At 41.1% G+C, this 15,904-nt stretch overlaps 1 protein-coding gene across 2 annotated transcripts in view; it reads left to right on the top strand.

Annotated features, from left to right (window-relative positions):
- The window catches only part of MET (MET proto-oncogene, receptor tyrosine kinase), a 51,163-nt gene extending 35,756 nt beyond the window's left edge, over window positions 1–15,407 (top strand). Inside the window, exons 11-18 of one of the 2 annotated variants that reach the window (XM_026648739.1) lie at window positions 2,166–2,396; window positions 4,906–4,986; window positions 6,157–6,338; window positions 9,227–9,336; window positions 11,686–11,851; window positions 12,752–12,888; window positions 13,000–13,214; window positions 15,060–15,407. In XM_026648739.1, coding sequence (XP_026504524.1) covers window positions 2,166–2,396; window positions 4,906–4,986; window positions 6,157–6,338; window positions 9,227–9,336; window positions 11,686–11,851; window positions 12,752–12,888; window positions 13,000–13,210 — 1,118 coding nt within the window. In that variant the 3' untranslated portion in view covers window positions 13,211–13,214; window positions 15,060–15,407. Of the gene's footprint in view, window positions 1–2,165; window positions 2,397–4,905; window positions 4,987–6,156; window positions 6,339–9,226; window positions 9,337–11,685; window positions 11,852–12,751; window positions 12,889–12,999; window positions 13,671–15,059 lie in introns of those variants that run through there. The other variant, XM_026648738.2, reaches the window with a different exon arrangement.
- The last annotated feature ends 497 nt before the right edge of the window (window positions 15,408–15,904 follow it).

Raw genomic sequence — 15,904 nt, 5'->3', positions numbered from 1 at the left:
TAGTTAGGGCATTCACCAAGGGGACATACAGGAGAAATCAAGACCACCAGACCACAATGACTAGGGCACAACGGCGCCAACTTTCTCTGGCGCCGGTGGGTGCCCGTGCCCCCATGCATTTCTCCACCCCTGGCCCCGCCCCGCCCCCATCCCTGCCCCTGGCCCCGCCCCCATTCCAATTCCATCCCCCAAATCCCCACCCTAACTCTGCCTCCTCCCTGCCCCTATTGGATCCCTTCCCCAAATCCCCGGCCCGGCCCCACCTCTTCCCCCAGCTCGCAGCGTTCCTCCTCCTCCCCCGTCCCTCCCTGCCCCGCGAATCAGCTGTGTCACGGCGCAAGGGCTGGGAGGGAGGAGAAGCAGGATGTGGTGGGGCACTCGCGGAGGAGGCGGAGGTGAGCTGGAGCAGGGGGGGTGGGGCGGGGCCATGGGGAGCTGCCGCACCCACCAATTTTCCAGAGCACCCACGGAGTCAGCGCCTATGCTAGGGCACTCTCCTGTGATGTGGGAGACCTAAGTTCAGATTGCTGGTCTACATCAGGGAGAGGGGGGAATTGAATGTGGGTCTCCCACATCCCTTGGTGATTGCCCTAACCATTGGGCTAAAGGTACTACCTCCTCCTCCTCCAGCTGTTTGGTGAAGCTAGCCCTTAATTTCCTTTGCTTTTATGTTAAAAAAATGTCCAGAAACGGCACTAAACAATTCATTATGGGTCAAAGTAAATGTTTTGTTCAACCAGAAAATAATTTTTATGGACTTTTTTGATTGCTGAAATTTTTCAGAATTTTCTAATTTGGTTTAGGTCAAACTGATTTTTTCCCCTCCCCCAATTTTTTTTTTTTGAACTACCAGCAAACTGAAAAATCAGTTATTCACCTTCCTCTGTCCAGGACATGTTTGCCATACTCTCCTACAAGGCTCCTTCATCTTGTTGATATAAAAGAAAGCTACAGCATATTCCTAGAAAATCACAAAAACTAAATTAATATTGAATATGCCTTTGATATGCATATCAATTATTGTAAGGAATAAAATGAAAAGAAGATTGGAAAACTTCGAGGTACACTGATAACAGCTATTAACATTATTTTACAAAACTGGAAAGACTCGCCTCAGTTACATAGTGATAATTGGATACATTCCCTCCTTGTGCAGCATAAATGTGAGGGATTTGTGTTTCTAAACATAACAGCATGGAGTTAATATCTGGAATCTAATGAATAATTTTAGCACTATCTGCATTTTATAATTTCATGTAACATATCTATGTCCAATTCCTTTTTTCTCTCTGATAAAATAGCCTCATCTGTTAGGGGTTTTCTTTGACAGTGGGCTAAATTCTGCTCATTGACTCTGCTGGACTCATTCCATATGTAACTGAAAGTAAAATTTGGCTCTTTGATTCTATTATACAAAACGGTAGTAAAATGTTTAAGAAACAATACCAAAAAAGTGAATGTTATATTGATTTAAACTATTCCCAAATCATTTACTATGCTTAACTGAAACATTGCAATTGCTGTAATTTAAAATCTGTTGACAAATTGTTTTTTTTTTTCATGTTACACCAACTGTATTATCTTTGGAAGCTACAGGATATGACTCACCTTTAGGCATTTCCCTGGTTGAATATTGACCATTAGATAAATATAGCTTGTCACAGGCAGTTTGGGAATTTAATCAAATTTCATGAAATGTAAAGTTGCCTGCCAAATTATAATCTAACAGTAACCCAAAGTTTTGTATTTTGAATCCTTTACTACTTCCTACTTGCATCTGTGTTCTTCTCCAATTTTATTCCAATGGCTACATAGTCTAGATACTTCTTCTTTTTTTTTTTTTTTACATTGGCTAGAAGTGGAAGGGCCTGGTACTGTTCCCTCTGATGTAAGTGGCAGTTTTGCCATTTACTTCAAAAGAAGCTGGGTTGGGCACAGAGTAAATTTCTGTCTTCGGTGACGTAGTTTACATGAGCTTTGGCAAGGCAGCTACCTATATTTTCCTTTTCCCTTTTGTGACGGGGTGTGTTGTAAAGCAGGTTAACTTCCAGACTGATTGAGTATAACTGACTTTGCACAAGTACCAGTTAAATACACCTCTTGATCTTCCAGTGAGCACAGCAGGAAGCTTAAAAGAATTAAAATAATTTCTGTTCATCTTGCAGATCAGTTTCCAAATTTGTCTCAGAATGGCTCATGCAGACCAGCACAGTATCCTCACACAGACCTAGCATCCATTCTGTCCAGTGGGGATTCAGATTTAGCCAGTCCACTGCTGCAAACTAATGTCCACATTGACATCGGTGCCTTAAATCCAGACCTGGTCAAAGAAGTTCAGCATGTAGTCATTGGTGCTGACAGCCTGATTGTGCATTTTAGCGAGATAATAGGAAGAGGTAAGTATTTCAACTCTTATCTTGCTAACTAACATTTTTGCACAGCCATTCATCATATTCCTTTCTGAAGACAGCATCTAACATATCACTGAAAGATATTGCAGTCATTTAACTAGAGGCTTGCACACTTTGTTGTTTTTATAGGCTGAGCACATTGCTCAGACCAGGGACATCTAGCATCCCTCCATATTCACCCCAACCCCAACCTCCCTGTGTGCTACCCACCATCCCCCTCTATTTCAGGGACTCCCTGCATTATCCCCCATGCCAGGGGCTCTGTGTCATCCTCCCCCATTCCACCATCTGCCACATGGCATGGGCTCTGTGTCCACCATGTCCCTCTCCCTTCATTGCTCTCTTCCCCTCCATGCCAGGGGCTCTGTGTCCCCTCATTCTCCCTTTCCACTATAACAATGCCCCTGTTCTTCCCATTAATGATGGAGATTTTGGGTGCCTGACCCACTCCCATCTCCTCCTTTCCCCTACACACCAGGATCTCCCATTCTTCCTGACCCCCATGCCAAGGTCAATATATTTAGAGGTGTTCACTAATTTTGTGCACTTCAATATACCTGGATGACTTAAGTGAAAGTTTTGGGTTTTCAGCACCTCTCAGAATCAGGCATAAAATGTCTCCAGTTGCGCACACAAAAACTGAGGGGTAGAAAACCAGTGAACAATGATGGAAACTTGGCTGTAAACCATTTGTCCAATTTCTGTGGTGCAGGAAAATAGTCACAAATCAAACAAACAGGCACTGTATCCCCCTCAGTGCATTATAGTTAGACTGGGAAGGATTGGGTTCTAAATTCGTAAATGTTGATTTCACCATACCTCACAATATTTCCATTGATAATAATCAACATTTACAGATGAGCAAAGTAAGGAAAGTGCTGCTTGAGAACTTAATAGAGTTTGACTTATGGATGTTTACGTTGTATATTTGGACCTGTGACATTGACAATGTGAGTTTTAATGGTTGTATAGCTTTAAATTTTTGAATCTCAATGTCTGTCATTAAATAATTTTTGTCTGATGCCCCCATAATTTCCCACAACTGTGAAAATTTAAATTGATAAAAAAAATGCTTAAAAATAAAATATTGATATCTGTTGAAATTATTTTAAAAAATTGAATTCTGCCAACCCTAGTTATAGATCATGTTTCCCATAGCAAGAGCAGGACATTATTTTTTCCCCAAATAAACATAAAAAATTCCCTACATTTTTTTAAATATTGGAAAACTGCCAGAAAATGTCACTGATTTCATTTACTATGCCCCCTCATTCCCTATTTTAAATTGCCCCTTTCGTAGGTAGAAAGGGTCAAAGCTAGAAAAATTTAACTGACCCATACTTGAGGGCTTGCATAAAATGTGCCCAGGTTCCAAACTTGGGAAATTTTGGTTGCTTTTGCAAAACAGACTCCTGGCCAATTCCACTTTGCAGGACCAAAGCCGCCTTTGGTTTTGCCCAGAACTTGTGACTCTGCATCCTAAGTAGAATTCCTCGGCCTTATTTTCTGAAGTGCTAATGCTTGAAAAACTGCTTCAGCTCTGTGACTGCAAATGTTAATATTAATTTTAAATGATCCTTTACCTCTCGTGCCCAGTGAATATGCATTCATGATGTCGGCAGGCAAACCCTATTGTTAGACCTATTTAAGAACATGCAACCTCATTGATTGGGATCCTCCAGGGTATCTATTTTTATTAACTGTGATAAGTGTTCTTAGAAAATGCACAGCCCTGAAGCTCTAAGTTCTCTGTTGATCCACAGAGCAGGTTAGCATGGGCTGTGACAGGGTGTGCTTCTCCATGCTGCCCCTTCCTTAACCCAAAGGCCCCTCTCCAGGGATGAGAGAGGATTTCAATCTACTCTACACACCTATTCATTTCTCTGCTGAGACTGACGGCAAGAACGCAAATTGTGATTATCATTTTTCGGTGACACACTATTTGAAAACTAGGGTCATGTTCCAAAGCCCATTGATGTCAACGGGAAGATTCCAATTGACTTCAGAGAGCTTTGAATCTGACCCTATGCAAGACGCCCAACTTATTTCACAGAGACCTCTGATCATGCCCTACTGACTGGATTTTTAACTGGTGAACTGCAGGTGAAATGCTCAGTTCCCCCTTATCACTCCCTTGAGCCATTCAGGCCTCTCCTCCAGAATATATCAAATAGCAGAGTATGCGGGGAAAGAAGGAATGCTGTTGTTTTTTTAACATAATCATTGCAAGAATATTAGGCAGTTGTGGAGCTAGCCTTGTGTCATTTATTTATTCTTTCCATCTAAATCAAGAAATATCAATTATGCTGGAAATAGAGTTTTAGCTTTATGTACTTGCAGCTTAATGTGTTATAAAGTATACATTGCAAATGTCTGAAATCAGAGTCTATAATGACTATGTTATAGCATAATTGCTAGTCCGTAAAGTAAAAAGTAATATAAAGCTAATCTTACTTATTGAGACTGAGGTTAACATTACTCATTCTTCACACAGGGCATTTTGGGTGTGTGTACCATGGGACGTTGCTGGATAATGATGGCAGGAAAATTCATTGTGCTGTGAAGTCCTTGAACAGTGAGTTACATTTTTTAATAGTGAGATATCATCATAGCTCGTAAGGCAGCCAGAGGAACCCAAAATAGGAAATTGCACTGCAGAGTTCCACTTTCACCTATAAAAGATTGACTTCAGCTGCAACTACTAAGAGCCAAATTCATCCCTGGGGTAAATCCACTGCTTTCAGTTCAGCTACAGAAGGGATAAATTTGGCTCTATAAATTTGTTTGTCAAAACGAACATTCACATCTTCCCCAAATTCAAACATGGGCGTAGGGGGAAGAGGTAGGGGAGGGGAAATAGCATTTTGCACACCATTAACTTGGCTTAGGTTTGGTTTTTATAAATGAAATTGAAAACCAGCAGAAGGAAGTTCATACATAGTGTAGTAATGATTCATTCCTGGCTTTATCTTCAGGCATTACTTTTAAAAAAATTACTATAAAAAGGGGGGAATAAAAATAATAAAGTATTTGAGAGAGACAGATATATCCAGATGATGGATTATTGAATATATTCTATAACACAGCTTGCTTTGAACCAGACAGTGTTGAAAACTTACTGGACTATACTCTAAATATAAATATTAATATGTAGTTCAAACTGAGCCCAAGCCTGAAAACACTTATACATGCGGGTAACTGTGACCTCAATGAAGCTATTCACCTGAGTAGTTCATGAGCATGTTCATGAGTAAAGTCATGCTTTATGGCAGTGGTTCTCAGTTTGTATTGGTGACCCCTTTCGCACAGCAAGCCTCTGAATGCAACCCCCTTTATAAATTAAAAACACATTTTAAAATATTTAACACTATTATAAATGCTGGAGGTGAAGCAGGGTTCAGGGGTGGAGGCTCACAGCTCATGACCCCCATAAAATAATCTCATGGCCTCCTGAGGGGTTGCAACCCCCCAGTTTGAGAACCCCTGCTTTATGGGATCAGGTCCACTGACTTCAATGTGAACCATGTGTCAAACTCCACAACCAGATTTGGATCATTGTTTCAACTCTACCTCCCTGCTTGGGGAGTGGGAGAAAATGGCCAGTTTTCAAAATTATATCTATCCCCTCTAGTTTCTGGTAAGTTAGAATTTATTGCACCTGAGATGTATTGCAGTTTGATTTCTCTCTCTCTCTCTCTCTCTCTCTCCCCCCTGCCCCCCAACCCCCTGCTGCCGGATCTCTCAGGAATTACAGACCTGGAAGAAGTAGCTCAGTTTCTCAAAGAAGGGATCATCATGAAAGATTTCACTCATCCCAACGTCCTGTCACTACTGGGAATTTGCTTGCCCAGTGAGGGGTCTCCTTTGGTGGTGCTTCCGTATATGAAACATGGAGATCTTCGAAATTTCATTAGGAACGAGACTCATGTAAGTACGTTATCAGATCTGTTAAATGGTGACGTTTGAGCACTCCTTGTAACAGTATTATAGATCTGACAGCTACATTCAGTTTATAAAATGGTATTATTTCTGTATATTGACCACTGTTCTGAGAGTCCTATATTCTTTTTCAGAATATATTCCCAAAACTCGTTGACAGTAAAGATTTACCAATGCCATCCATAAGCCCCTTTTTATAAACACCTTTTGTTTCTTAGATTAAAGTTGGTGTGCGAGACCATCCAGTGCTGTAAATTGGCACTGTTTCATTACCTTCAAGGGAGCTGTGCCAGTTTACACCCGCTGCAGATCTGGCCCTGGGTGTTTGATGCAAAGGGACTATCGTATCTGGCTGCTATTTTCAGTGCCACACTCGCAACAAAGTCTTTGTGATTTTATTTATTTTTTTAAAGACACGAGAAACAGAGCAATGGTTGGTACAAGTTCAAGTCTCTCAAATTTGCACTAAGAGTACAAGTTAGTAGAATGTGTTTTAGCGCTTTTACCAAGTATAAGATAATGGACCTGATTCTCCGTTCTGTTAAGGCTCCTTTACACAGCTCTAGTGCATTTTCGCCCACTTATAGCCATGTACAGGAGCCTTTAGGTAACTGAGGCTGTATATGTGTAGCAAGATACAGTTAGTAAATAGTCAGTTAAACAATGACCTGTGCTAGAATGGTAAGCTCTTTGGGGCAGAGACTGTCTGGTTGCTCTGTGTGTATACAGCAGCTAGCACAGTGCAGTCTTGGTCCGTGTCTGGGGCTCTTAAGGGATACGGCAATACCAATGATAATATAATAAAGAAACAAGCCAGTGGAACAGTGTTGTTTCACAGAAAGAACTGTCCAGAGCAAGCTTAACCTCATAGAAACCTGGAGGGTGTTATAGTTGTATAACAAACAGTCATGCAGTCAGATACAGCATTTACACATTGGTATTAAACTTCTGAGTCTATGTAATTTCTGATTGAATAAATTGGATTGCTGGCCTTGGCATCAGGTCTGCCTAGGCAATATGTTCAGACTGGACTGAAAATGATGACTGTGACAGTCCTGGCTGAGCCCCCAAGTGGATGGTCACCAGTCTTCTGCATCAGTCCGAACCTTTGGATCCCACATACTTCGAGGTTAGCTGGGTCTGGGCAGTGTCCAGACACTGTTGCTAGGTCTGGTCTTCAAGGCACACTCCCAGAGTGCATACTTCCCATCTGGAACCCTCCTTGAGATGTGGGACCCTGCAGTTCAACTGTCCTAGGCCCAGAAACCAGTGCTGGACCTCCCAAGCCTTCCCAGTCATTTATGCAGACTCCCTCCAGAGCTCTACCCCCATGGGCATGCTGGTGTATGGTTTAAGTTTTTGTGAACACATGGCAGGTAAAGTAAGGAACACAGGCTTTGCACAGGAACTTCTTTAACACACACACTTTACTCTCAGCACAGGAGCAATACTCCTGTAGGCAAATCTAGGCAAAACGACATCTTGAATGCATCCCCACCCCGAATTCTTATCATTCCTGAGTGTTGCTGGGATTTGGTCAGTTGGCATTGGGGGAATGCCAGATCCTACTGCCCCCACTCCTCCAGCTATGTCATGTTTCTCAGGTTGGAATGACTCTCCTTGCTTGGAGAGCATGTCATTTTAAAAGCTGCATGTGAAGTCTTTTCTCTTTCTGCCCTTCCAGTGGGTATTTTCCATGCTCCAACCCCCACTGGAATTGCTGTGGCAGAGTCATTAAAAGTCAGTGGTTGTGTAAGAGCAACCCTGTTGTTCTGCCAGGCTGAACTATTCAGGCCTTGGCTACACTCGGGACTTCCCAGCGCTGCCGTGAAGCGCGAGTGTAGTCGCGCCGCCAGCGCCGCGAGAGCTCTCTCACAGCGCTGTATGTACTCCACCTCTCCGAGGGGAATAGCTTGCAGCGCTGCAGGCTCTGATTACACTGGCGCTTTACAGCGCTGGACTTGCTGCGCTCGGGGGGGCGTTTTCACACCCCTGAGCACAGCAAGTTGCAGCGCTGTACAGCACCAGTGTAGCCAAGGCCTCAGTTGTTGATGGGCCTGTTTCAGTCTCCCAGCCGTAGTCTGTTCCTGCCCCCAAAACAGAGGTTCTAATCCACACTGAAGGTTGCAATCATCATTGTTGTTCGTAAAACAGAAAAGAATTCATAAATTGATACAGTCACTGTGACAGGGAACAAAAGATTGTAATGACTGTGCAGGCGATATTGGAACTGAGTATGTAAAGAGAATGGGGCAAATGCTGTTCTCTTACTGATGTGAACTTTACATTTAATCTGCTACCTGGGAATTCCTGGTGTACAGTTGGCATAGTAACCCCATGTGACCCCAGCCCCAGCATTGAGGCTGGTAAGGCCAAGTGTGAGTCCTCTTCACTCTGGTGACCTCCAGTTGCTGGGATGATCCTTTGGGACCACGGCAGCCAGGTGTAACTTAGTGCAGCCTAAAGGCTGCTTGAAATTATACTGGGGGTCAAACTGGCCCCCTGCCAGCCTTTGCCTAACCCATCCCCTTGGTACTGCACTGAGCTTGACTAGCCCAGGGGTTCTGGTCTGTTATATTATATATTCCATGAACCCACAGACCGGAAGTTTTGCTGGTTTTACTTATGTTGTCTTACTATCAAGTTGTGTTTAGCTGCTATTAGCTGGAGCCTGATCTAAGCTTGTAGCTGGTTTCATTGCCAACTTCTGCCTCTCACTGGGAGTTTTTAATACAAATTGAAGGCAGGATACAAAGCCCAAAAACATTAAGGTCATGGCAAAAAGTGACAGTCTAGATGGCCAACTGCATTCCCAATCAATACTCCCCATAATTTACTATATCCTTTTAACGCTTGTAAATGTCCATGTTTTACAGAACCCAACAGTTAAAGATTTGATTGGATTTGGCCTTCAAGTAGCAAAAGGTATGAAATACCTTGCAAGCAAAAAGTTTGTCCATAGAGATTTGGCTGCAAGAAATTGTATGTAAGTACAATACTCTAATTCCATGCCACATTATCACATTATTGTGGGGAGAGTAACCCTGTGATAAATGTAAAGCTTCCTGGACTATATATTGCAGCAGAAATGTATTTTTATGTTATACTGATACTATTAATCTCACATACAAATGAGCTGCTTTAGCCTGTTAAAGATTTAAGGTTACACATAAGCATGTTGTGTGCAGGCAGAAGAAAAAGGAAAGGGAGGATGGCAGCTCTCAAAGTTGGGCTGCCAGAGAATTAAAAAGGAATCTTTTGAGGGAATTTAAACTGCGTTGTCTCAGCTTGCCTTTTTTAACACTGTGCTTTCACCCAAGCTACCCATAAACTGCCTTTCTATGCTGCCTCACCTGGCGGTAAGGAGGTAAATATGGTGAAACTTTGTGGAACACAAAATGGGAAAAACAAAGAAATAGTAACAATGAGACTGCTTGACAGTGGGTCTTTCATTGCACAGACTTGACATCGTTTTGGCTTGATTCTGCACAAAAGTGCATGAAACAAAATTATGCAAAGAATCTTATTAGTGTCTGGGTGACCAGACAGCTTAGTTCGCACAATGACTGACATAGTACTTGCCCATATTATGCTGATTCATCACCTACAGTAGGAATTAATGTGCTACAGTATTAATCATTAGACTTTACTTTCTGTACGTGTGAGGACTTGGAGCCCTGGTAGGTTATTCACCCTTGCTATATAATATTTTTAAGTGTGCTTGCTATGGAAAGCATCTCCTAATTCAGTTACCCTGCAGATCCAGGGATTTGTAATGAAGAGTGAGGGGTTACATATTTTTCAGGCTTTTTATGAACACAGGAATTGCCAGACTGGATCAGACCCAATGGTCCATCTAGTACAGTGTTCTGTCTCTGGTGCCAGAGGAATGTGCAAGAAACTTTCCCACTTTCGGCAGATATGGGATAATTTGCCCCATAAAGGTCTCATCCCAATCACTAATAATTAGAGATTGGTTCAAGCACCGAGCATGAAGTTTAATGTCCCTTCCTTTTTTAGCATTATCTATTAGAATTCTGGATGTTTTTGTTATCCCTATAAATGTTCAATCCCTCTTTGAATCTTACTAGCAAGATCCCTCAATGACATCATGTGGCAATGAGTTCCACTGTCTAAGTAATCATGTGTTGTGTCAAAAATAATTTCATTTGATCAGTTTTTAATTTGCCATGGTTCCGTTTTATCAAATGTTCCCTTGTTCTAAATGAGGAAGGAAGAACAGAACTTCCTCTGTAACATGCATTAGTTTACATACTTCTGTTTTGTTCCCTCTTCTAGGACTCTTTCTTAGGCAAACAATCTCAAGTTTACTCCAAAAATTTATTTTAGTTACAGTGTAAGGGCTAAAATGTCTCCCTTCATCCAGGTGGCCAGGTGTGCTATAGGATTGTCCTACTGGGGCTTGGGTGGAAACATCCTTCTCCCTCGGATGCAACATGGCTGTTACTGTAGCCTTGAGGTTGCACTAGTTACTGCTGCTCATCCACCTCCATTCCAGACAGGGTAATGGCCAGTGACTCTTCTCAGCAGCTGATGGGTCCACCTTCACCCCAAATCCTTCCCTACCCCAGGCCCTGCTTTATGAATAACCTGGAAGCCCACATAGACTTGGGCTTTACAGGTCTATGGAAACATGAACCCCCTGTGTGGGCTCCCCAAATGCTGCCTTCCTACCCAATAAAACCACACCAATAATACTGTGTCTGGGACCCTCCAAAGCCAGGAAGGAAGGGGGAAGGATTTGCCGTATAGGCCCTTTTCCATCTCGTATTACTTATCTATTAAATAACAAAAATACACCAACCAATGGATCAGCTCTGTGTATTTCAATATGTACACCTAATACCTCCTTTGCTATGAACTATCATCAAATTGAACAATTAGTGTGATAAAGAAGAGTTGTCTTGTCTAAACTATCAGTGAATGGGAAAGATGGTATCTCAATATGAAAACTAGTAGATTTCCAGGTAGCTGGAAGAAGAAGCAACTATATAAGAAATGGTGCAGCATTCACTGTCTGGATGTACAGGGCAGTATTAGAGACCTTTTTTATGATGCAACTGTTTTTAAAGAATTGTAATTTGAATGATCAGGGCAATAGCAGTAATATTCCTGAGTTCATTCAATTTGTTAAATGGATATCACATGTCTTTTGTTTCAATTTAGCGTGAGTTAATAGATGCAAGATAGAGTGCTGACTTCAAAAGTTACGGTCTCAAACATACAAGTCACTTATTATAATTTAGAGAATATTCACAGTCATTGTAAATCCTGTCTACTCAGCTACAGATAATATTTTTTGTCATTTTCATAGGCTGGATGAAAAATTCACTGTCAAGGTTGCTGATTTTGGTCTTGCTAGAGATGTCTATGATAAAGAATACTACAGTGTGCACAATAAAACAGGAGCTAAACTGCCAGTGAAATGGATGGCTTTAGAAAGTTTGCAAACTCAGAAGTTCACTACAAAATCAGATGTGGTAATGTACAGCCTATTTATGTATATTTACTAAATTTCCTCGTTTAAAAACACTCCTAGAAATACCGCCAAAGGCATCTTTATGGCATTTGATTAATCCACTAAGAATATATGTCCAAGCCAAGACTAGGGTGGAATCCTACTCCAGCTCATAAAAGAATATGAAATTTGGTGTTATCGAAGTGCACAGAGAACATTTGTGCTCATGACAAAGTGACAGCAGTTTGGCATGTTTGTCAGTCGCTGGTCAGGAAAGAAACGGGGGCCTAATCGCACTCCCAGTGAAACGGAGGATAAATCTATCACTGAGTTTACTGAGAGCAGGATTGGATCCTAGGTCTGCAACTGTAGAAAACACAAAGTTAGCTTTCACATTCTTAAAAGATAACAGCTCTTGAAGAGGCTTTATTTGCTTTATAAAAACTTTGACCATTGCGACCAAATGTTACCTGACTACATATGAAGAAAAAAAGTTACTAGCTGAAGTCACTAGTTGGCTGCATCACTTTGTATTTTAGCCTAAATTTAATTCAGATTCAGATTAGTCTGATGTATAGAATTTCAGCCATTTGTATTCTCCAATATGTATTTATATAGCATTAGCCCAGTCCTCAGCTGCTGTAAATTGGTGGAGCTCCGTTGACTTCAAAGGAGCTCTGCCAATTTCACCAGCTGAGTAGCTGACCCATAGACCTTTATTTTTCTTTAACTTGCTTAGTTCAGTTTCTCTGGTTCTGGTTTAAGTGGTTCCTCAATTCTTTGCAGCATTATAAGCTGCATGCAGTAAAATAGCTTGTTTCACAGGGGAAAATGGATATGATCAAATCTGTCAGACCATATTCTACAAGTGGAGTTCAAAACCCTCTCTCTCCTGTGATTTACTATTGATTTGTTTTATTAGTGGTCCTTTGGTGTGTTGTTGTGGGAACTTATGACAAGAGGAGCACCGCCCTACCCTGACGTGAATTCTTTTGATATAACTGTTTACTTATTACAAGGAAGAAGGCTATTGCAACCGGAATACTGCCCTGATCCACTGTAAGTAAATAGTTTGCAACATATCCTGCAAATGTTATTGATTCTGGGTTGTTGGGTTTATTTTACATATTTCATAGATGAGCACTTACTGTCTTTTTATTTCAATGGCAGGTATGAAGTCATGCTAAAGTGTTGGCATCCAAAACCTGAAATGCGCCCAGCATTTTCTGAACTGGTTTCAGATATATCAACAATCTTCTCCACTTTTATTGGAGAGCATTATGTTCATGTCAATGCTACATATGTCAATGTGAAATGCATTGCTCCCTATCCTTCTCTTTTGTCATCACAAGATAACATAGACAGAGATGTGGATACATGACCAGGTTTGTCTACAATACATTGCCAGAGAGAAATCCATTAGTAGTAGTATGAACAAAAGTGTGTTTTGTCCACTACTTTTTCACTGCCCAGTTTTTGTGAAAACACTGTTGCACATGTTTGATGTTGTCCAAACTGCACTGTTGATGAGATGATATGTTGTTTATAGCTATGGGATTCTACACACTACCGTGGTAAATCCCAAATATTTGGAGCAGCTGTTTCTATTTACCAGACTACAGCTACCACCATCTAGTGCTAGTACCCACCAGCTCTCATTCATTTGTGAAATGAATGTGCTCACCATTTGCAGCCTGGGTTCTATTGTAGTTTAGAGCATGTACAACAGAATGAGAGGTGAGCAGCAGGGATGTACAGAGACTCACGATTAATGCAAAGGGAAAAGCTAGAGTACCAATTGCTCAAGCTTGATGTACCATTCCTGTTGCATGTACTATTGGGCAGTGGGCAGTGCAGTAATGGTTTTCACACAAAGACCAGGCCAGATAATGAGAATTCCAAGACTGTACAATGTTTCCTGTTGTATAAAGTGGACTCTACCTTTGTTCTTCGTTTGCCCGTTATATCAATAAGGTTCCTTAGAGCCAGTCTGATGGCAAGTTTCTAAAATGATATTCAACATTCCAAAATGCCATGAAATAAAATGAGTGTGTCAGCTTTTGAGGAGCAGTATATTTATGCTGTACATAAAATGTAAGGGAACACACCCGGAAAAAAGCTATCTCAATGTTAATGTGTCTGTCATTCCAAAATTCAGTCACTCCTTTGAGAAACTGTATGTACAGATTTCTTACTGAAAATTGTGAGGCTTCTCTTCTGTCAATAAAGTGTTTTAACTGTTCCATGAGAGTAAAAATGTAAGGAGTCCATATTAACCAGTAGGCTAAAGCCTAGGATGCAGCAGTTTTGGAAGCACCATTTGGAGAGGTAGTCAAGTAAACAGTGGAGCAGTAACAGTGCGAGGAGCCAAGCGACCCGGAGGAGCTGCTGGCTGGTATGACCACATGTTTAGTAGCTGCAACTATGCCAGCCAACCACGGAAAGGAGCTGCAGCATAGTGTGTGTAAGGGGTTGAGAAGAGATGCTGAGCCAGCTGAGGAAAGCCAACTCTGAACCAAAAAGGTTGCAATATGCTGGGATTACTGCCAACCTTTGCATGCCAGTACTGAAGGATTAAGAAAATTGGACAAAAGAAGAAACATTTTTTTAGCACCCATAGTTGCTCCTTGAGTTAATCCAGCCCAGTGAGTTCTGATACATAGTATATTCCTAAATCATGACCAGAAGTGATTTTCAAAAGAGATACTAATTAAAGTTTTTGTTATTTAGGGAAGAGTACTGTAGCTTTAGGGCAAGCATCATCTGTCATTTCTGTTCCTGTGGAATTCTGTGCGTATTACTGTATAGCTTGATTGGTGTAGGCTATAACTGGTTGTTAGTGTAAACACTTAAAGTATTCTATTTTTATAAAAAATGTTTATTTTTAATGACATATACCAGGTTTGGTCAGGCCACAAAATACTGCACTGTGAACGTTTCAGAAAATGTATGTCAACGTTTGAGTCATACATTGTAGCGAGGTTAAAAATGACTGTGAGGAAAAGAACTGATTGATACTCCACCCTAACTATAATATAACCATTGCTGGAAGTCAAACACGTTAACATGTGCAAGGGGAGGTAGTGTTTAGAATGGAGCTGATTATGAGGGAGATTTATTGTTCTTGAGAAAGAGTGTTACAACTGAAAGGTTTCTAATGAGGGTGGAGTGTGTGGGCAAACTACGAGCTGATAATACTGCATTGTATTACACCACCACTTTCATTTCAGATGCAAACATAACTGTAAATTGCTAAAGGACAAAATGTTCTACTGCAGGGGAAAAAAATCATCTCTACAGTCATTACAATGGCTAAGAAAGTTTATGACACAAGGATTTGGGGAGGATACTCCAAAGCCGTACATCCATGCTCGAGGAAGGCTGCAATGTGAAAAAAAAAACATTTTTACTATTTATGAATTTTGCTTAATATAGTTAATGTTGTGTCTGGGACACCTGTAAGAGTATGTGATTCTGGTAAGGATTTAATGTTTGTCAATTCATGCATTTGCAAATGAGCTGAATGGTACTTATGGTGATAGTTGTTGGTGTGACCTAATAAAAGTTATTAAAATGCAGTATTGTAACATTCTGTGTGCTGAGAATTCATGTTACTACTATATTTGACTGTTAAGCTGACATAGGCCTTTATGTTCCCTTTCACTAACATGAGCAGGGGGATTGGAAACTTGTGGAACTGGAATGAGGGAGCAGACGGGAGGGAACAGTTTAGACACACAAAAACATAGGGATTGCCACAGTGGATCAGACAAATGGTCCGTCTAGTCCAGTATCCGGTACCTAGGAATGGCCAGTACTAGATGCTTCAAAGTAAGATTCCCTATAATGGACAATTGTGGCACAGCTTGTCCATTAGTAAGTCTCTTCCAGACAGCAGGCATTTGGTGCTCAGCTTCTGTTCTGGAGCAAGAAGGTTTGTATCCTCTTTACATTTTTGTCCTATTTAATGTAACTAGATTTCTCTAGTTCTGAATCCCTCTAAGCTCCAGGTCTCAATGACAATTTGGGTATGTCTACACTACAGGATTAATCCGAATTTAGATAATTCGAATTT

The sequence above is a fragment of the Terrapene carolina genome, unplaced genomic scaffold, assembly GCF_002925995.2.
Source record: "Terrapene carolina triunguis isolate 2854851 unplaced genomic scaffold, T_m_triunguis-2.0 Scaffold68, whole genome shotgun sequence".
Classification (NCBI taxonomy): domain Eukaryota; kingdom Metazoa; phylum Chordata; order Testudines; family Emydidae; genus Terrapene; species Terrapene triunguis.
This window is presented reverse-complemented; position numbering and strand designations above follow the sequence as displayed.